The sequence below is a fragment of the Neltuma alba genome, unplaced genomic scaffold, assembly GCF_004799145.2.
Source record: "Neltuma alba isolate B1F8T4 unplaced genomic scaffold, ASM479914v2 tig00010560_pilon, whole genome shotgun sequence".
Lineage (NCBI taxonomy): Eukaryota > Viridiplantae > Streptophyta > Magnoliopsida > Fabales > Fabaceae > Neltuma > Neltuma alba.
The window spans coordinates 397670-419829 of record NW_021635427.1 but is presented as its reverse complement, the minus strand read 5'-3'; the positions used below and the strand labels follow the sequence as shown (position 1 = coordinate 419829).

At 36.3% G+C, this 22160-nt stretch overlaps 2 protein-coding genes and 1 pseudogene across 2 annotated transcripts; 2 read left to right on the top strand and 1 right to left on the bottom strand.

Moving 5' to 3' along the window:
- The first annotated feature begins 471 nt into the window (after positions 1-471).
- On the top strand, positions 472-3396 carry LOC114757124 (uncharacterized). Its single transcript, XM_028946117.1, has 4 exons — positions 472-630; positions 739-877; positions 1007-1228; positions 2987-3396. The coding sequence occupies exons 1-4, from the start codon at positions 533-535 to the stop codon at positions 3083-3085; spliced, it is 558 nt and encodes a 185-aa protein (XP_028801950.1). The 5' UTR covers positions 472-532; the 3' UTR covers positions 3086-3396.
- Positions 3397-3847: 451 nt separating this feature from the next.
- LOC114757068 (pentatricopeptide repeat-containing protein At3g62470, mitochondrial-like) lies at positions 3848-5946 on the bottom strand (annotated as a pseudogene).
- Positions 5947-19785: 13839 nt separating this feature from the next.
- LOC114757067 (glutamic acid-rich protein-like) lies at positions 19786-21547 on the top strand. Its single transcript, XM_028946062.1, has 4 exons — positions 19786-20040; positions 20470-20628; positions 20725-20909; positions 21094-21547. Exons 1-4 carry the CDS (start codon positions 19786-19788, stop codon positions 21545-21547), a joined length of 1053 nt encoding a protein of 350 aa, XP_028801895.1.
- Positions 21548-22160: the final 613 nt, after the last annotated feature.

Below are 22160 nucleotides of genomic sequence, written 5' to 3'. Positions count from 1 at the left end.
AATAATATGATAATATATCTTTATCAAATAATTTGATTTTAAATTAGATGATTATGTTAATGTAAATATGGTTTTTCATTATAATATTTAATATTTAATTTGATTTTAATTAAGATATGTTTTGATATAACAGAAAGAGTATTTTAGTCATTCATATATTTACTTATTTTTTTTTCTTTCTGTTTTCTTTTGTCTATCCAAATGTCAGAGGTTATAATATTTTCTCTCCATTTTCTCGTCTCAACTTTTCTTTCCTCTCAACTTTTCTTTTCATTCAAAGGGAGGGTAAATGCGCCAATAAAATAAAATTAAATGATTTAATATGAGAAAAGTTCATAAATATAACAAATTAAAAATTAAAAAAAATTATAGTTACCTGAATAATGGTTTTCTCAGAAAAAAAAGAGAATAATATAGCGTTCTTGGAAGCCCAAAAAGGCAAGAACTGGGGCCGTTTGATATCCATGCTCTTCCGAGCAGAACTTGTTTGAAGAGGGAGCGAAGAAGAAGAAGGAGCCGCAAAGTAAGGGCAATGAATTTTGCAAATTCCCAGTTGTTTTGTCCTATCTTTTTATTCCTAATCATCGCCGTGTTCTCGGAAACTCTACTTCCCGCTTTAGGGCAGCAAATGTGAGCTCTACTCTTTTTGTATCAATTTCGTTCTGATTTGTATGATCTGTGTGAATTGTGATAATTGAACTTGGACCTTTTTCGTCTTGTTCTGCTTGGATTGGGCAGAGATTGGAGAAGCGAGGGATCTGAAAATGGGTTCGGGCGCAGAGTTCTAATGAGTTTCAAGGAAAAGCCCCCAGGGAGCAACGTCACATTTGAATGCTCTCCTTCTGGACCCTGCGTTCCCTGCCTCTATTCGGAGAAGGTAGCTTTTCTGTTCTTCTGAAATTGGAGATTGATCTTTTTATTCTCTGCGTGATCCCTATGAAGTGCCTTTTGCCTCGTTGTTAATTTGATCTCTATGTTATTCTAATGTGTTTCTTTGGGTTTAAAGGGTGATGAGAAATATCGCTGCAGTGAAACTGGCTACCGAATTCCATTGAAATGTATAGAAAGTGAAGATTCTGTGAAGAGTTCAAAGAAAACAGATTCTCAAAATGCTCAGTCTACTCTGGATGGTTCATCTACTTCAGGTAACGGGTTGCAGGCTTACATAACTTACAGAAGCTGTATACCTTCAACTACTGAAGACAAGCTGTCAGTCCTTGGTTTTGAGGTAATTTACATTTGTACACATAACTTCCATTTGCAGTTTTTTGTTGGCTTGGCTTGACTATCTTAGTTCATATATCAAGTTGGGTGTTATCTGTTGTTGAACTAACCATATCATCAACTAAAAGACGATCTTCTGCTGAGATCTTCCCCCCCTTTCAATTTCAAGATTGTCCACTGGCAGAACCATGCATGTGATTGTGACGTCAATGACAGTATGTACTATGAGTAATAAACATAGTCTCGAGTAGGGCTGCTGAAATTGCTCAAAGTCATCAACATTTTTAAGAGCAGTGTTTCCGGAGTATAATGTTTGAAGAAGCAAAACCAAGTGTTACTCATCGATTAAGAGCCATTGGCATGTCTAATGGACTGTTTAGAATAGTTTATAAGTAGCTTTTTAATTATGATTTATAGAGTATGAGATAAGTATGTGAAAAGAATTTTGTCTCGACTTATATAAAACGTGTTTATAAGTATTTTTCATCGTTATCCCAAATGGACCCTAAGATATTGGATCCTCCAAGAGTAAGAACATTTCTTGTGCTGTACCTTCATATTTAGTCCGAGTTCCATTTCAAGAGGCATCCATCTGATGCCTCTTGAAGTGGGATGATAAGTGATAACACTATAAAACAGAGTGAGTCCTTGTTCACCCATCTACTGTTTACCTTCTGCTTTAAATTGCTTTTACTCTGCTAGCACTAGAACTAGGCCACAGACCACAGTGACACATCAGTTATTATTAGCTATGGTTCCTGCGTGTTTCGCTGTCAGCGAACCTTTGCGATTGTATTATTGGGCATCAAGTTTTATCCTCCACACTCCACAAGTGTTAGAGGAATGTCCATGTCGAAGAAGATTAATTTACAATTTGGTTGAAACTTGAGAGCAACTTAATTTGGCATGCTCATATCTATGTATGGATACACAGCTTGAGATGTGTGCAGCTTGTTGTCTTTAATTCTTCACTCGCTGGTCCTTACATAATCCGTTAAGTAATACAACTCCCGATCATTAATATAAGAGCTAGTTGACTAATTTGAATAGATTAATGAAACTAGTTAAATTAGTTATTTGTAATAAATAGGTGTTGTTTTTCCTAAAGTATCCTTGCTAATCAAGTGTATTGGTTAGAACTACTATTATTATAAGGATGAGCTTAGGAAATGAATAAATATGAGAGACAAAACAGATTAGGGTTTTATATTTATGACGAAAATAAAAGTCAAACAAGTTTTTATATTATGGATCAGACGTAGTAGTATTTTAAAAGATTTGTCATGTTGCTCGTCATCCTTATCAGTCTGGGAAGTTTTCTGTGCTCATCAAACTGCTAACTACTGATGTTGATGATTGATGTTAATTGACAACCACTACCTTATGCTGACATCATTGCCTGCAAGTCTCTGATTTGTTGTTTTAATCAATTACTGTATATTCTGTAAGCATCACTGTCATAATGAACATTCTAGTATTGCAGTGTGTCATGAAAGCAAGCACTCAAACTTTCATTCTTCTGCTGAAATTTTTAAATTCTATCAGAGAAAACTTATGTATGATTGGAAGGTATAAGAAGACTTGTCCCAATTTGAAGGCTATGGGCCTCTCCTTTTTCTACCTATTTTCATTTTGTTTTTGGCCCAAATAGATGTTGAGGAGGATATGTAATTATGAATTATATATCTGGTACTCTGCGTTTTAACTGTTAAACTACAGATGAGAATAAGTATTGACGTGAATTTTGTGAAACACTGGACAGGGGATTGTGATTTTGTTGCTGCTCATCAGTGGATCAATCATATATCGGAGAAAAAGGAAATCAGTTTCAGTGTCAGGTTATGCGGCAGTAAGATCATGAGACAAACTCTCTGTTAACAAACAAGTCTCTTGTAATTGTAAGATGAGATCTATACTCCAAACATAGTTTATTTTGGTTTAATGTCAAGTTTCAAAACAGTTTTTTTTCTTCTTCCATATTATCTGGTTTTTGCCCCTTTTATTGTTAACACCACTAACTATTCTATTGACTCACACAGGACACAGCTATATAATTCTTTTGTGTATTGTACAAGTTAGATTGGTTTCTCTGTATTCTCTGTAGTTGTCTCAATGTTATGCACTTTTTGGTCAGAAGGCATTTTCAAATTTAAAGTATGGCATGGTTTTGTAGATTTTGAGTAATTTGTTCTGTGTTTCGCTTAGACGCCTCAATTGACTATGTTCCCATTCTGGGTTATATTGTTTCGTCTTGTTTCCCCTATTTTTGGGCTAATTATTCTGGGTTCTATTGAAAGTGCATTCAAATCAGTAAACAAAGCATTGCACAATGGATTAATACATACATAAAACAAAAACTTAATGAATTAACGTCGATCCAAATATAGTATGGCATACAAAATACATTTGGTCTAAGTTGGAAGAATTCAATATTAGGGCGTGCCTGATTTTGCCACCCATTTTTAATTTTTAAAAACACTTTTATATATAAATTTTCAAACGTTGTTTTTCAAGCTAAAACGAGAAAAATCTGTTCGATAATTTGGCCATATTAATTTGAAACCAGTTTTTCAGTCAAACAAATTATTTAAACAATCATTCTGAAAAAAAAGTCTTTCGCCAATCACCACCGACAATCACTGTTGTTGGCCACCTCCAGGCAGCAGCTGTTGACCAATGTGGGGGACACTGGCCAACGACGTTTGTTGACAATGGTTGGTGGCTGGGATTGGGATGGTGCCTATAACATGAATGTAACAGTTTAAGATTGAGAAGATCAGCCCACATGAGAGAATGTAAATAACAGTTTTGGATTGAGAAAATCATTCCTAATCTTTGTACCGTTATCGAAGTCCCCAAAGGGTCATTTAAAAAATATCTGTATGCTGCAAAAACGTCACGCGCACACACAAGCACATTTAAACATGACACCAACTATGAAGCCGCAGCACAAGGCCCCAAGTAATGCATAACCATAGGGTACATACCGAGCATACACAACTTATCCTGAGGTCGAATATACAAGGCAGGGAAATGTGAATGATGGCTCTCTTCTCTTGACCCTTTTCTTCATCATCTCTGTCCATCTGGCAAAGACATTGGAAACTTCAAGTTTACCAGAAAATTTCATCCTTTGAGCTAACTCCTCAAGTATCTCAGGCTTCCCTGCTCTAGAGAAATCAGCAGTAAACTTGTTATGATCAAGCTCTGATGCCTCCATTCTCTTCTCTATCATTTCCTCTGAGAATTTGCATGCCTCTTCTGACCTTCCTTGTCTAATAAGCCCTCCAATTAATAATGTGTATGAATTGTCATCAGGACAGAAACCATTCTGACGCATCTCATCCCAAGGTGCATAACCCATTTCATAATTTTTCGTCACGTAAAAGTACTTCACTATCATGTTGTAACTTGGAAGTGTGAATTGTTGGTTCAATACCTGTTTGAATCATCTTCTGGTATATTCTAATCGCATCATTGGACATATGTTGACTTGTCTTCAACTTTATTAATGCATTGTAGGTCCTCCCATCTGGTGCCCAACCCTTCTCCCTCATTTCCTGTAGTAGATTGTATACCACATCCATTTTCTCCTGGTTTCCAAGCCCAGTGATCAAACACGCGCAGATGGCAACATCTGATTGACGCCCTCAATCGATCATTTGATGAAAATACTCAATTGCTTCTCGCATCATTTTTTGTTTGCACAGATCTCGTATTACAATTGTGTAACTCCGAACATTGGGAAATGGACCTTTATCTTTGATGACTTCAAATAATTTGATTGCATCAGACTTCTTCTTGACCCCCAAGTGTAACATTATGTGCAACAGCATCTGGCTTAAATCCCCTATCAATCATCTCATTCCGTACCTTCCCTGCCTCCATCAAGCCTTTAACCCTGCACCAACCATGGCTGTTTGGCATAGCTTATAAGTAGCTTTTTAATCGTGATTTACGGAATACGAGTTAAATATGTTAGAGGAGTTTTGCCTCAGCTTACGTGAAACGTGTTTGCAAGTGATTTTAATCGTGATAATAAACAGGGACTAAGAAACACCGTATATGTCTGGAAATTGAGTGTAAATCTTTCAATTTTTCAAATATGGCCTGGGCTTCTTTACCAAGTTTTGCCCTTCCAAGAGTACCTTTATTTCAACACCCACTTTAATTTGGTACCTTTTCATCAGATCAAAGATCCCAACAGCTTTTTTTCCTCTCCTTTGCAGTAGCAAAGGCTTTGATAGCAATGAAAGTTTCCATTGTTAAAAGGCCTTTCTCCCCCATTTCCTCAAGCATAGCCATGATGGTTTCAAACTATCTAGTCTTCCTCAAGCATAGTCATGGAATTATGGGCAAAACCTGGCCTTTGACCTGCCCAGCAAAAGAACCAATATGCTGGTGATTTAGCCTGCATACCTTATCAACTTCATCTGGGTCAACACCGGATTTAGCTTTATGATTTCTGCCAACATCACAATGTCGATCACTATCATCATCCTTATTTCCAGATTCAACCTCCGATTCCTCATCTTTGTCAGCGCTAGCAACACTTGCAAATGCTCCGGAATTATCAGAATTAGAATAAAACATACGAGACGGGCAGAGAACTACCACAAAGAGAGCACACTTGCTCTCCTTCACGCAATCTTTGCCATCCATTCGGTCGTCCCTGATGGAGAGCTTGAAGCTCTGGGGAGGAGAAGGCACTGAAGGGGCCATGTGGTATGGATTAGGGGTGTTCAAGTGTGTCCCGTCCCGGTCATAGTCATTTTAGAACGGGACAATCCTGTCCATAAAACTTTTGAGACAGGACGAAAGCGGGGCGGGACAAAATTATTTCGGGACGGGACGTGGGATGGATGTGTCCCGTCCCAATATATTGTTTTTGTTTTTAGTTGTTATATATTTATTTTATTTATCACTGTGATAGTATTTTGGTAATGATATTTATCAATTGTTATTTTCTATTTATTTATAAGTTGTTTTTGTATGGGTTACATAATATTCTGTAGTGTATATTTTAGGTTTGTTTATTTTTTGTCTCTTATAATTACAAAAAATATTTTTCTTTGTCATTGTTATATATTTCTCTTACATAGTTTTTATTATAAGTTTTTACATTTCTTGTATTGTTAGTTTTGAAATTAAAAAAAAGAGATGGGACATCCCTGTCGCGTCCCAATTATGTTGGGACGGGATGGGACACCAGACAAAAGAGCCGTCCTGTCCCAGTTATCGGGACGGGACTGGGACAGGGATAACCCCGTCCCAGTCCCAGTCCCGTGAACACTCCTAGTATGGATTGGTGGAGTGGGAGATTTGGGTAATTACAGATCAGTGTTAAAAATCTGACTTTAGAGGTGATGAAATGGGTTGGCCTACCGGTTATGGGCCAGCTCACTACGGGTTTAAGACCATGTGGGTTGGTCTTAAAAAGACAGCTTCTTGGGCTCATATTTTGCTAGCCTACACCGCCAAGGGGTGGTTTGGGGGGTTGGGGCGAAAGCCTCCATCTTTTTAAAATTTGTTTTTCATATATATATATATAACTTTTCAAATTAAATTATAAATTTTTATAGGCCTAATTCTTCTTGTTCTTATATTTTCATGTAATTATATAATTAAATTAATATCAAAAGTTAAAATATAAATATATAATTCATTGTTAATAATAATTTTATTAGTATAAAAATGGTAAAACAATTAAAAAAGAGAAATCAAATTTAAAATCAAAATCTCTAATAAAATATAAAGTTATATATAAATTAAATAAAATGATAAAACTTTTTTTTTTATTAAAATAAATAAAAATTGTAAAAAAAAAAAAAAGTGTCGGGCTAGCTCATGACGGGCTATAAGTTGGCAAGTACTTGCTAAAAAGAATTGTGTCAAAATGATGCCTGTTATTTGCGGGCTGTACGCCCGCATACTAACGGCTCTATTTACAGTGAAGGAAGCAAAGAGATTTGTATAAGAGGTTCTTGGAGACAAAAATGGCACCTTACAGGAGGATGGTGAAGCGGCTGTTGAGTGGTAACGAAAAGCTTCAATTTAAAAACCGAAACTAAATCGAATGGAATACAAAAACCGAACCAAATGAAAAGAAATATTACGGTCCCGCATGTTAGGTTGAAGAAGCAAGATAGGAATGAAGGCAAGAGGCTGAGACTGTGGTGACCGGGTGGTCGATGACTCAAGGCTCGAGTGCGAACTGAGGAGTGAGGAGGCCGGAGAGAGCAGACTGGGGTGGCCAAGAGAGATGGAGTTTGTGGCTGTGGACCTGTGGTTCTGCTTCGACTTGGACGACGGATGACCCTGAGGGAGTGACCACGGCGACGGCGAATTTGTGGCTGTGATTTCGCTTCGGCTTCGACGGCGGATGCGGTCGAGGAGTGAGAGCGGGAGACACAGACGGCGGCGGTTGACAATGAGTCAAAGTCAAAATTTGGAGGGTAGTCTTGTCCAAAACTTAAAAATAAACAGGGGTATATGTTTTTCTCTGCATTATCAATCCCAAAGCTTTAAAAAAAATACCGAGTCCGGGTGGGAGGTGGGCTTGTCCAATCCCTACTCTCTAAGCCCAGGTTATTATCAATCTCAATTCAGATTTAGTATCTGACAGTGACTCAAAGAGAATTGCCTTCAATAAAAAGATATATCTATTTAGCAGAAAAAAAAATTGACTCAATCCCCAACCTTTTGTATCAAACAAGCCTAAGAACATTTTGGTCACTGGTTGGCTATAACATTGCGCACACACTATATTTATTATTACATTATCTATTAAATAGAAATAGTTATATATGCATTTAGATTTTAATCGAAGGTTTTTTTTCCATGAGGTGGTGAGTCTCCGACAATACAAAAATCGAATAAAGTTGAGTTTATTATTAGCATCAATCTAGTGCCCTGCTTTGTACACAAGACTAGGTTTGGTCTAGTGCTAAATAAATTTTTAAAAAATAAAAAATTTTCTTAAAAAATAATATTATAATAATAGTATCATACTTTGCAATCTTCTGTTTGTTCTCCTCCCTAATATTTTTTTCTGGTCTTTCCTGCTCTCTCGATCTTTATCCTGTTGATTCTTCTCTTGCTAACGCTGCTTCCTTAGGCCCATCCCAAGCATTTGAATTGTTGCTGGAACCATTTCTAATTTGCTCATCAATTTATACTGCTGTCTTCAGGACCGGACCTCTATGGTTCAATAGCGCGAGAATCGCTTTATTCTTCATTTTTGCAATTTGCAAGACTGCTCTATTATTCTTAGCCAAGGCCTTTGACCACTTCAAGGCTTTCTATTGCTGTTTTCGCCTCGCAACTTGTAAAAAAGGGTCCAAGAAGTGGCGAGAACCAAAATTTCTTTATTTCACTGCAAAACAATACATCAAATCCTCATAGCACAGTGAATTCAGGTTCAAATCCTTATTAAAAAAGGTGTCAATATTTAATGTCAAACAGTACCTTAAACAAAATTGCTTCTAATAAAAAGATAATTATGTCTAAAAAAAAAAAAAAGCAATACATGAGAGGATCTATTTAAGTACAAGCTTGGCAAAAATATTTACAACAAAACTGGGCCCAAAGACCTATAAGCCCAATAGCCAAGGCCTAACTTTAATACACTAACTCTAACACTCCTCCTCAAGTTGGGACCGTAAACATTTATAGTTCCTAACCTGCTGAGTATTTTTAATTGATGATCTTTTCCTATAGGCTTACTTAAAATGTCAGTACCTTGCTCTATTGACCAAACATGCTCTAAGGAAATTAGTTCGTCTTATAGCTTTTCCCTTACAAAATGGTAGTCTATCTCAATATGTTTGGCTCTCTTATGAAACACTAGATTGTTGGCTATGTGTATGGCTGCCTTACTATCATAGTAGACTTTCACTAGTTGTCTTTGATGAATTCTCAACTTTATTAGCAATCTTTTGACCCAAATTACTTTAGATAACATTACTCATAAGGCTCTGTATTCAGCCTTTGTTGATGATCTTGAAACTATATTTTGTTCCTTAGTTTTCCACATTATAAGTGAATCTCCAAGCTTCAATGAATATCCAATAACTGATCTACGTGTTCTTCCACAAGCTCCCCAGTTCGAGTCACAAAAGTAGCTTGATGCCAAGTCTTCCTTTGAGCTAAGCAGTATTCCAAAGCCTGGATCATTTTTCAGGTACTTAACAACTCCCAATGGAGCTGCCATGTGTGTTTTGGTGGGTTGCTGCATGTGTTAGATCAAAGCTTGCATAGAAAAAAATGATATCAGGACATGTAACAATAAGATAAATTAGTCTACCTACCAATCTTCTATATTTTACCAGGTCTAGGTACATATATGCTTTTTTGTTTTTGTCTTCCTCATAGCTTACCATTATGACCCATTAGGACACTAAGTGGGTAACAACCACTTAAACCTATTTCAGCCATCAAATCTAGAACACAATTTTTGTGTGAAAGAACTATTCCCTTTTGGGATCTTGCAATTTTAATGCCCAAGAAATATTTTATTTCTCCTAAATCTTTGATTTAAACTTGTTGTGGAGATATTCCTTTACTTCTATTATTATCTGATCATTGCTTCCAGTGATAAGAAGGTTATCAACATAAACCAATATTAATACAAAATCATGTCCAAATCTCTTTATGAACAAAGAATAATCATACTTACTTTGCACAAACCCACTATCTTTTAAAAATTGTGTAAGCTTGTGATTCTATTGTCTTGACGCTTGTTTGAGCTGATATAATGATTTTTTTTTTGTTTTAGCTTAAATACCATAGTTTCCCCTTTGCTCTCAAAGTCTTAGAGCATGGTGGTGTAAACCTCCTTTTCTAAATTACCCTACAAAAAGGCATTATGTACATCAATTTGAAACATATTCCAATTATTTACAGCTGCTAATTTGAGCACAATCCTTACTGTTATCATTTTAAGAATGGGAAAGAATGTTTCATGATAATTGATTCCTTCCTTTTGGTTGTAATCTTTAGCAACAAGTCTTTCTTTTTATTTATCTATTGTTCTATCTGATTTATATTTAATTTTATAAACCCACTTACATCCTATGGGTTTCTTACCCTTAGGGAGAGGAACAATGTCCCAAGTCTTAATATTTTTTAGGGCCTCTATCTCATATTACATAGCTCTTAGCCAATCAATATCCTTCATAGAATCATGATAAAAAGTATGTTAAGGAGAATCTATGGAACAAAGAAGAGAGAGATGAGCGACAGATATATTTTCATAAAAAATGTACTACTTCTCCGGTTCTTAATACATGACTCAATTTTTGAGTTTATTTTAATCCTAAACATAAGACTCATTTATCCTGTTTATCAATTTTTTTTAAATTACCCCTATGGATACTCCCTTAACTATAATCAAGTAGAAAAGGGAGATGTGGTATTAAGAAAGATGATTATAGTGTTTTAGAAAAAATGTGTCACTTTTCTTATAATTAGCTAACTTACCTAACTTCTTTAATCTAATTAAATTAGTTAAATGGGTCTTATATTAAGAACCGGAGTAGTACATTTCTTATTTTTCTAATCCTATTTATAGGTAAAAAAAATATTTTTTGGTCATATTTATATGGTATTGAAAGAAATTTTTTTATATAAATGTATAATTTTATTCTTTATTTATTATTGTATTGACTTTATTTACATGATATATAATATATATTAAACAGAAAAAAATTAAAAAATTGTTAAATTTTAAATAACAGTTAATAAAATTTAGGTTTTTTTTAATTTATGTGAAACATGTTGAAAGTGATTTATAAATAAAATTAAAAAAATATTTGTCTGAAAATTTAAAAAAAGATGAAAAAGAAAACTCTCCCCGTCAAATAAAATAAAATAAAAATACGTATAATTCCAGATTGCACAAATGACAATGCAAACTTTTTTTTTTGAATGGTAAAATATTAATAAAGATGAATATGTACAAACAGCCCCAAAGGCAAAGGAAAGAGTATCAATCTGTTGTTTCTGAAGTCCTGCTTATATACTCGTTCATAGGAAGGACACAATGCAAACTATTAATAAAACACCTCGGTAGACGTATTTTTTTGGGAGTTGGTTCGCACCCCCTCAACAGGACATGACCCTTCTACCCCCTCAACGGTCCCTTAACATACATATGAGCATGTTTTAAATTTAATTTGAAAATTTTAATTATTTATATTCAAATATTAAAATTTCTAATTAATTATATTATTTTATTAATGACTTTGGGCTTAACACACTAAATTTTAAATTATTGTCTCAACTAATTTAATAACCGGTCTAATTTTCATCTACACTTCTAAAAGGACAGATGAAAGAAATTTTGTAGATCTAGTTGGGGACCTGGGGCTATACCTATTGTCTCTGTTCTTTCGATCATCCTTCACTCATGAAGGACGTGTACATTTATCATACTTATTAAGAATTTATTTGGAAAAAAAAGAAAAGAAATATCTTAGCCAGTGGACTAAAAGGCCTTGCGGATAAAATCATTACTAAAAATATGGGTTAAGCAGAAAGAATTGATTTCTGTGACGAATTAAAATTTAAATTTTTATTAGGATATTTGTTTATATTTAATACTTAAGAGTTTCTTTGAATTTTATTGTTTTGAATAAGAATAAGAAGATACTTGTTTCTAAAAGAAAAATATTACAATAAAAATGAAAATCAAACATTTGTGTCTAAAATATTTTGCCAAGTGACTTTGGCCTAAAAGTTTATGAAAAATGACAATGGAGAAATGCGCCTTCATGACCACTCAAATAAATCAATTAAAAAATGACAATATTCCGTATCGAACAATAAAGCCTAATTGTGGAATGACAAACCGGAGTTGGGATGCAAATATCAGCCTGACATTAAGGTACTGGTTGGCATGAAGAAAATGGAGGAGAGGAGAGGGGTAGAAAAATTTTAATGACATCTATTTAAAAACATTAAAAAAAAGGGGTTTTGAAATTTCAATAAAAAAATAATACAAAAGAGTAATAAAAATTAATTAAAAGCTTTTAACTCCTTTTTTTTTTAATTTTTTAAACTGAGCTTATTAAAATTTTTCTCCCCTTCTTTCTTCTCACTTTTTCTCATACCAAACAGACTCTAAGTTCTTTGAATTGGGCAGTAATCATGTTGGATATGTGTGTTGAGTAAAGGAGCTAAAAAAATGGGGAGAAGGTTTGGGATGAAAAGAGAATTCTATTCCCTTCTTTCACACCTGTTTCACATATGTTTGGGCCATATGCAATGAGTTATATAGATGCACATATTAAACATACTTTTTATAAATTATAAATAATATAACTAGTATAATTAAAAAGTAGCAGGAAAAACATCTCACTAATCTCAATCTTAAATTTGTTATTTCCTAATTATGCATTGTTGTAACAACGAAACTACTATGCTTTTAAATTAATCAGTATTGAAAAGTTAACTATGATAGGAAAGAAACTTTGTAAAATATTTAAACATACTATCATGGTTATATAAACATCCTAAATCACATGAGATTAACCATGACAGAAAAGGGTTAAACCAATCCATAAATATGTCTATCATGGTTAAAAGAGCTTTTCTCACTCAACTTCGTGCAAATCGAGATTCACAATGAATAGGGTTTTGGGCATTATAACCTAGAGTGTCATTTTCTTTTTAGTAGAAAAGGAATTCATTAAGCAATAAAGATATGTACAAGATGGTTACATCATTGAAAAAAAAGACTAAAGACTGAAAACTCTAGAACATCTAGGCTAGAAAGTTAGCTCAAATGGCTACAAAAGTTCTTAGCTCTAATAATGTGATTCGTGAAAGAGATAGCCTCGTTGACTAGCTGGTAACAAAAGGTCCTCTCCTTGTTGAAAATGAAAGTATTGCGTGCATGCCATAGCTTTCAACATAGGATCCCAAACAGCACACACCATCGAGGGTTGGCGTTCTTACAACTGAGATTTTCCTAGAACTAGTCTGACAAGCAGAGTAAGTTGAAGGGCATCAAGTGTGAGGAAGGCGTGATGAGCTTCCAGCACTCAGTTGCTAACTTACAGCGCAGTAGGACATGATCCACGTCTTCTGTGCTCGAGCTACAGATCCCATAGAAGGCACTACTCGTCATATGTCTTTTTGTTCGCTCGTTGTTTGTTAATAGCTTTTCTCCTATAGCTAGCCAGAGAAAAGTCTTGACTCTATTCGGTCCAGGCCAACACCACGCTAACATCCACTTGCTGTTTTCCTCGTTCAAGTCATTCTGAATAAGTAGGTTGTATGTTGATTTAACAGAGACCTCACCATTTCTCTCCAGTTGCCAATAGCACCTTGCTTATGGATCCGTGCTTAAAGGTATTGGTGTGGCAGTGATCTGGTCTACAGTTTCTTGGGGGAGCTTGCTTGCAAACTTATTTCAGTCCCATTGGCCATATGAGGTTATAAACTGGGCGATTGGTCTTTGTAATTCATGTTCTTCCAGGGGCTCAAAGGAGAGGTGCCTTAGCAGGCCATGATTACCTACCCAATTATCTATCCAGAATCGTGTTTGGCATCCATTCCCGATAGTCCATCTAATGCCTAAGGCAGCATTCTCCCAAACCAGAGACAAGCTCTTCCATAGGTGGGAGGTTATTTTGACTTTGGATAGTTGATTTGATTTTGGTTGCCAATCATATTTTGCATGGAGTACTTTAACCCATAATGATTCTAGTTTTGTCATTATAGCTACCACAACCTTGATCAAGAAGGCTGAGTTGTGATGGCTTAGGTCTTTTATATTGCATCCTCCATTTTCTTTAGGTTGGCAGGCATTTTTCCATCGAACTAAGGAGATTCCTTTGTGATCGTCATTAGATCCCCATATAAAATTCCTAATAATACTTTGCAGCTTGGCATTAGTTGATGTTGGGATTCTGGCAGTTTGCATATAGTGGCACCGTGGAAAGGACTGATTGAGCTAGAGTGATTCGACCAGCTAGTGACAAAGAGTGGGCCTTCCATCCAGAGAGCTTCTATTGCATTTTCTCCTTAATGTACTTGTAGGTGTCTTTTGTTACACGCTCATGCAATAGGGGTACACCAAGGTAGTGCCCAAGGTGTCTCGTTTTCTGGTAGCCAAGCTGCTCACAAATGGCATTTGCTGCCTGGGCATTCACATTTTTAGAGAAGAAGATTCATGTTTTAGATGTGCTTAATTTATGCCCTGAAGCCTCACAGAATTCATTTAGCAATCTCCTTATTAGGTCAACCTGCGACTTCTTTGTTGAGCTGAAGAGAATCAGGTCGTCTGCGAAGAAAAGATGAGATAGCAGAGGTCCTTTCTTTCCCATGCGAATGGGGTGCCATGCATTATTCTCCACTTCTTTGGTAATTGCCTGCGAAAGCCTTTCCATACACAACACAAAGATGTTTGGTGACAAAGGGTCCCCTTGTCTAATCCTATATTGCGGGTAGAACGCTTCACTCGGCTTGCCCTTCCAAATCACCTATATGCTTATTGAGGTTATGCATCTTATAATAAGAGAGATGAAGGGATTTGGAAGTTTTGCCTCTCTCAAAATGTCTTCAATGAAATCCCATCGGAGTCTATCGAAAGCCTTTTCAAGATCTACCTTAATTGCCATCCAACCTACTTTCCCTGTCTTGTGCTGCATTGAGTGAATAGCTTCTTGGGCTATTATAATATTGTCTATTATATTTCTTCCTTTAATGAAGCTGGCTTTTAGTGGTAATGCGAGAATGGGCATCAGATTCGTGAGGCGGTTTGCTGCCACTTTGGTGACTAGTTTATAGACTGTAGTGCACAAACTGATCGGTCTGAACTCTTTTAGTGTTTGTGGGTGATCCACTTTAGGGATAAAGGGCAATTAAAGTCTTGTTTAACCAGGTAGCAATATCTTTCCCTTCAAAAATACTTCTTACCTCACTGTGCAAAGAGTCACCGATAATTCCCCATTGAGATTGAAAAAACAGGGCATGGAACCCGTCAACTCCTGGTGCTTTCAAAGGGCTCATTTCAAATAGACCTTTTCTAACTTCTTCTCTGGTAACAGCACAAGCAATTGAGCTTAGCAACACATTAGAAGTTTGGGGGAACAGGTTTGTATACCTATAGCTCAGTTGTTGGGTGTGGTTGGTCTCTAGCGAGAAAAGACGTTGGAAGAAATGAGTCGCCATTGTATTGAGCTTTGTTTGGTCAGATTCCCATTGATCATTGTCATCTTTAGAAGTGAAATTGATTTCTTTGTTGTCTGATTAGAGCCTTGGTATGGTAGAATTTGGTGTTTCGGTCACCATCAGTGATCTATTGGCTCTGACTTTTTTGCAACCAGAGTATTTCTTCCCTCAAGCATAGATCTTCGTATTCGGTAAGGAGCGATTGTTCTAACTCATGATGGAATTGCGAGAAAAGGCACTGTTCTAGTATTCTCTGTACACCCATGATTTTGCTTCTTAGTTTCCTTTTGTTGCAACTGATATGACCAAAGGCAGTGGAGTTCCAGTTTTGTGCTGCCGTTGTGAAAACTTTGATGTTTTTAGTAAGACTCTTTTTTAGGTTCCAAGCACCTTTAACTAACTCACTAAACTCAAGATGAAGCAGCCAGGAAGCAACAAATCAGAAAGGTTTCGTGTCACTTGCATTTGGCTTCACGTGCATGATTAAAAGCGGCTGATGGTCGCTTTGTAGTCTTGGAAGATGCATGATCGTCATGTTGGGTTGTGCGGAGATCCACTACTTGTTGCTCGAGGCCCTGTCCAGCCGTACCATCAAACCTCCTCTTTGCCAGGTGAACCGTGGCCTAGAGAAGCCTAAATCAACTAGCCCAGCTTCTTGAACAAACTTTTGGAACTTCCAGCAACCTGCGTAATACCTGCAACTACCACCTTTTCTATCTCCCACTTCTAGTGTAGTGTTGAAATCTCCCGCAGCAAGCTATGGTTTGTTGTCACCTACTTGAAGGCTTAAAAGGTCTTGCCAAAGGTGTTCCCACTATGAAGCATTGGGGCTACCATAAATTGTTGTGAAAGCAATGGAAGTTGTCTCACTGGTCTTACTTATAGACGTATGAATGAGTTGTTTGTGGTTAGCAACAATCTGTATTGACAGATGATCACGCCAGAGTAGCCAAATTCCCCAGAGTATCCTACAGCTTCAACTCTGTGGGAATTTTGATATCCAATTTTTTGCATGACTCGGTCAGCCTTTGCGCCAGATATCCTCGGTTCCACCAAAACCACTACATCTAGTTTGTATCCTTACAGTAATGATTTCAGGACCCTATAAAACTTGCTAGATGCTGGCCCTTGGCAGTTCCAAACAAAATAGGAGCTATTCATTGGCAATAGGCAGGCTTAGTGCTCCATTTCAGAATTTTCTGGAGCAGAGATGTCGTCAAAATTATTTTCTATGGCTTCTTTGTAGCCAGTGTCTTCATCAGATGGAATGGATGAGCCCAGGGCTTCAACCAAGGCTCTAGTTAACTCCTTCGAAAGCGTCGCAATAGCATCCTTGTACTTGGGCCTCCAATCTTTTATTTTGATTGGTGACTGTATTCTAAATCCGCTACTCCCTGCAACGTTACCTAGAGTGTCATTTTCAACCATAAGCCCATAACATGACTTTGCTGAATAATACCTTTCATAACTTTCTAAAATCAAAAGTCATCTGATGTCTAAGATTGCCGTGGATCCACAACTCATATCAAAAGAACCACATGCAAGTATCTAGAGGCCTCCGGCCTTCTACCAACATGCAATCCAACAACAGTTATAAAAAATACACTGTCAAAGTAATCAATCTCAAACATATCAAAGTATGTGGAATGGATCCTATCATGGCAATATACATCTATCCAACACAATCAAAAGAGTAGAAGCACTACAATTTTGCAGTAGTAGGTCAAGCTTCTGGAGCCTTCCCTAACTGACCTGAATAGGACCTATCACCTGGCAAAGTGTTAAATCAACGGGGTGAGACAAAAACCTTAGTAACCAACGATCCTACTTATCAAACATACAAGTAAGTGATCATGACGTGTCAAGTGAGACAATTACAAATTCATAGTATTCTAACAAATTTTATATTGTCAAAGCATATGCAAAGTACAATCAATAATCCTCTTACCTCCCTTATATCTACCAACCTTATATCCTTTAACTGAACCCATGGGCTAAAACCCCATCCATGTGACGGGTAATTAAACAAGCTTACCAATCAAGTGATATGGACTGGCCAAAATCCATATAGCATCAGACCGAACTATGTGTTTCCCCTCTAGTCTACTAGTGGGGTGTCAATGCCCTATAATGAGTAATTGGACCAAAGGACCAATTAGTGTACACCTGATGTCCCTACCACCTTATATCCTCAAATGTACATAGTTCACCCCCTTATATTCTCTTTGATATAGTTCCCATCATCAACATCTGCCACCCCTCACATATCAATACTCAAAAATATTATATTTAATAATAAATCATCAACATGTCAAAAATCAATTTGAATTTTCAATTCTCAATTACATAACACATGATATCATCATAATCTTAAACACATATATTTTGTAAAGAAAGTCTCACAAGACAATTTCAATAACAACATAATTTTATAGCTCATATCATAATTCAATAATATTTCATAAACCCGTATAATTAAAAATCAATCACAAACAACCTACGAACATGAATAATAAGTGAAAAATAGTTACCTCTTGTCTAGGACAAGGATTACCACAAAGTTAACCCTGTGCTCAAACCAACAATCCAATAATTTAATCAAAATGATTTGCAAAAGTGAAAACCCTACTGGAAAATGAGAGAATGGTGCTAGAGAACAAGGAAAAAAAAAGGGAAATGACATTAAGGTCCCACAGAACCAAATATACAGCAAAAAGGTCCCCTGAAATCTCATAATATCTTTGAAGTCCCAAAGGGACTTGTGTGCAATTTTTAGAATCTGCAAATGACGCTCTTGCCCTTGGTTGCTTATGAGATTCGAAAATGATTGAAACCCTTTGTTTTTATTTTTGACTGAAGAAACTTGAAAGTGTCCTGCTGCCTTCATCCTCTCAGTGATTTGTCCTGCTAAAAATCCAGTCACAAGCCACCGTGCTGCTCAAAATCCACTCACAACCGACCGAAAATTGTGACCGAAGTCCTTGAAAGCTCGTCGTGGTGGCTTTGTTCATGGGTGTTTGAAGCGAAGTGGAGCTCATCCTAGTGTCTCCGTTCATCGGCGTTTGAAGCGAAGTGGGGGTCGTCCTTGTGCTCCGTTCATTGGCATTTGAAGCGAAGTGGAGCTTGTCCTAGTGGCTCCGTTCATCGACCTTTGAAGCGAAGTGGAGCTCGTCCTGGTGTCTCCGTTCATCGACGTTTGAAGCGAAGTGGAGGTCGTCCTTGTGCTCCGTTCATCTGTGTTTAAAGTGATGTGGAGCTCGTCCTGGTGGCTCTGTTCATCGGTGTTTGAAGCAAAAGGGGCTCATCGTGGTAGCTTCGTTCATCGATGTTTAAAGCAAGAAGGGGGCTCATTGTGGTATTCGGTCACTCCATTCTCAGTCACGATGAGTAGTCTGTAATGATTGAAAAAGCTTTGTCTGGTTGAACAAGGGTCTATTGGTAGTGCTTCGCCACTACCGCTGCTAGTGGAAATAGCTTAATGATTGAAAAAGGTTTCTCTAGTTAAATAAGGGTCTATTTGTTTCTCTGTAACCTATAATGATTGAAAAAACTTTCTGTCAATAGAACATCTAAATTCCCAAACTTGTTGAGTCTTTGAACTGTATTCAATATAAGCTACTGTGCCTATTTGTTTCCTCATTTCTTCCCCTTGTTGGCAATAAATGATTACCAATAAAGTAAGCTCCTTTCATTGCAAAGGTGACTCATGATCATTCATTAGGCAAAACTAATATAAAGAATATAAACCCCGTTAGATGTTATAATGTTAGATCCCATGTGATAAGCCAAAAATGCTTTGTCTTCATGAAGATGTAAAATGCATACCAAGTTGTTGATGTCAGTTAACGATTCACTAAGTGCAGATAGAGTTATGAGCATATGAAATTTCCAAACTTTCTATTTCTTGCTTACCTAACTTTGTGCCAACATGAACAATTGGAAAGAAATCTCCTTTTCTGCAGTTATGATTTTCATGAGTAGTAGTAAGTGATTGAAGTGATGATTAACATGCAATCATATGAGTTGCTGACCTGAGTTGCTGTTGATGATGATGAAGATTATGAATGCTATGGTCCATGGGACCAAAAAAGTCTTTACATCCTGAAAAATTTTTCGTTATGTGTGGGACATATAAATAATGTGGATATGTGAATAATCAACCACTTATATGATGATTATATTGAGTTAAAGCTAGAGGTGGAGCTTTATTTGGAATTCTTCTTTCTTATTGGTTTAGGTATAAAGACACAAGATTTTCACTGTCATTCTTGTTTTAGCCAAAGCAGCAAGTTCAAGTCCCTTGTTTGGAGTCTTCAACTGTCGCTTTCTTGTTTTATAATCCAAGACTTGGTAAATTCTTATACCCTGATTGATACTAAGAAGATGGGGAAGGATGTAGAAAGAAGCTGTAATTTTTCTGGTTATGCCTTGTTTACAGAGGATTTCTATAAGAAAAGCTCAAGAAAGTACAAGTCACTTGAAGCAGGGAATCCACATGTGAAAAATGCATGGGATAAATTATCTGAACAGCAAAGGGAGGAATATTGTCAAAGGGCTAAGGAACAAAGACCTCCCACACGGTCCAAGAAGTATATTGTTCCTTTCTATACAAGATGTGCACCAAAACAATTCATACAAGTTTGCAAGCACATAAAAGAAAGGAAGGATATGATGAATAGGCTTAAAAAAATAGGTTTTGACAAGTTGGTTGAAGTCTGTTGCCACACAATTCTCTTTGGATTGTGTGGAGAGTTTATGTCTGCATTTGACCTTTCAACAAAAAACATTTCCACAAGAAGGAAGAGAAGGAAAATGAGGGCAAAAAATATGCATGACTTTTTAGGGCTACTATTTGACGGAGAATAGATTAAAATAGCTGTGAATAATGAAGATAAAGTGTTCAAGTAGTAGAGGATTGTGTATGGCAATATTCCATACAAGAAGATAGCGTCATTGTTGACTAAAACGAAACAAGATGAAAATTTTGAGATGCTGTTTGTCATGTGTGCATTGGGAACGTTGTTATGTCCTAATACAAGTATTTGTGTCACTGATTATTTGTTAAAGGTAATACTATCAACAAAGGATAGATTGGGTAAGTTTGATTGGTCATCTTATGTGTTGAATGAACTATACAAGGGGATTGGAGTGTACAAGAAACAATTAGAAAAAGGCAAGTTGATTGAAAAGAAGAAGAATGTGCCAGGTTGTCTATACTTCCTAATGGTAAGTGCTATTATAATTTCTATATTTCTATTGTCATTTTATGGTCTGAATGTTGTCAATGGTTGCTGTTAACTTATCATTCATTGTCACATACAGATATATTGTCTACAAAAATTTCCATTAGGGGAAAGAAAAGCTTCACATGTTAAGCATGCTGTTACATATTGGGATAAAAAGAAAGTGCAGCAAAGAGTTAAAGAGGAGAAGGAGAGCAATCGAGGAATATTACATCTGGCTAAGCAATCCACCAAATTTGATCCTGAAAATTTAACTCACCCCCGGTATGTGGACTTATAGGCTTAATGATTTTTTTTTTGTTTTTTTAACTGTTACTTACATATTGAAGTTTTGAATTTTATTTGAATAGGAGATGAAAAAAACATATGCTCGATTAGTGTCAATGCTGGGAGAGGAAATGATGGCCCTTTAGTTAAGACTAACAAAGGACAGTGACAATGTAAGCAGAGAAGATAAAGATGAGGAAGAAGAATCTAAATCAGAAGAGGAGAAAGTTGTAAAGGGAAGTGATTCAGAGGATGAGGAAGAAGATGATAGAAATGAAGAAGATTCTGAGTCAGAAGATGATAGAAATGAAGAAGAAGAACAAGAAACTCACTCAGAAAAGAAGATAGGTGGACAAGAATTAGATGACGAAGACAAAGAAGTTGTCTATGAGGACAAAGAAGATGAAGAAGAAAATAAAAGAGAAGAAAAGGATGAAGAGGACAAAGAAGTGCATGAGAACAACCAAGGGGAAGGGAACAAACATGTGAGGAAATCAACAAGGGTCATAAGTAAGGGTAAAGCTCTTAGGTCTCCATTTCTGAAAATTAAAAGTAAGGCTGGGAAAAAGAGAACAATTCATGACAAGCTAGCTTTATTTGACATGTGTACAACAAGGTGTAATGAAGAGGAGTAAGAGCAGTAAGTATTATGTTTTCATGACCAAATTTGTATTATGTTACATAATTTACTAAGTTAATAATTGTTTCATTTGCATTAGATACTTTGTATCGATGTATGGATACTTCCTAACCCTTGGTGAGCTGTAATGTCTCCAATGTAAAAGATAGATAAACGACAGGGTAAGTTACATGTATATAGTTAACATTAGAATGAGTTATTTGATGGTAAAGAGTTGTAATTTTTTTGTATTGTAATTTCAGTTTATGACTATGGTGGCAAAGACATTTGTTGGAGATCAAAAGAATAAAGAGGGGTGAGTAAACCGGCATATATTTTCTGTAGATTTCATACAAAAGATGGTAGCCAATCCTTTAAGACAAAAATGGGAGGACCATGAAAGGGAAATGTTACCTAAAATATATTGGGTACAATATAGGGGATTGCAATTTCCTTTTCGGTCCTACGTTATTTGAAGATCGCTGGTTTTGTTATGTTTTGGAGACAAAGACCATGACCTTCTACGCCCTTGACTCCTTGGTTGATAGCATCACATTCATGAGATTACAAGCAGAGGAAGAAGAAACAAAGAAAAGGTGGGGGTGAGTAACAACATGATGCGAAGAAGA

Coding starts and splice junctions, on each gene's coding strand:
- LOC114757124 (XM_028946117.1), top strand. CDS start 533: ATGAATTTTGCAAATTCCCAGTTGTTTTGTCCTATCTTTTTATTCCTA. Junction 631..738: donor CCCGCTTTAGGGCAGCAAAT/GTGAGCTCTACT, acceptor TGGATTGGGCAG/AGATTGGAGAAGCGAGGGAT. Junction 878..1,006: donor CCTGCCTCTATTCGGAGAAG/GTAGCTTTTCTG, acceptor TTGGGTTTAAAG/GGTGATGAGAAATATCGCTG.
- LOC114757067 (XM_028946062.1), top strand. CDS start 19,786: ATGGGGAAGGATGTAGAAAGAAGCTGTAATTTTTCTGGTTATGCCTTG. Junction 20,041..20,469: donor CACCAAAACAATTCATACAA/GTTTGCAAGCAC, acceptor TATTTGTTAAAG/GTAATACTATCAACAAAGGA. Junction 20,629..20,724: donor GTTGTCTATACTTCCTAATG/GTAAGTGCTATT, acceptor TGTCACATACAG/ATATATTGTCTACAAAAATT.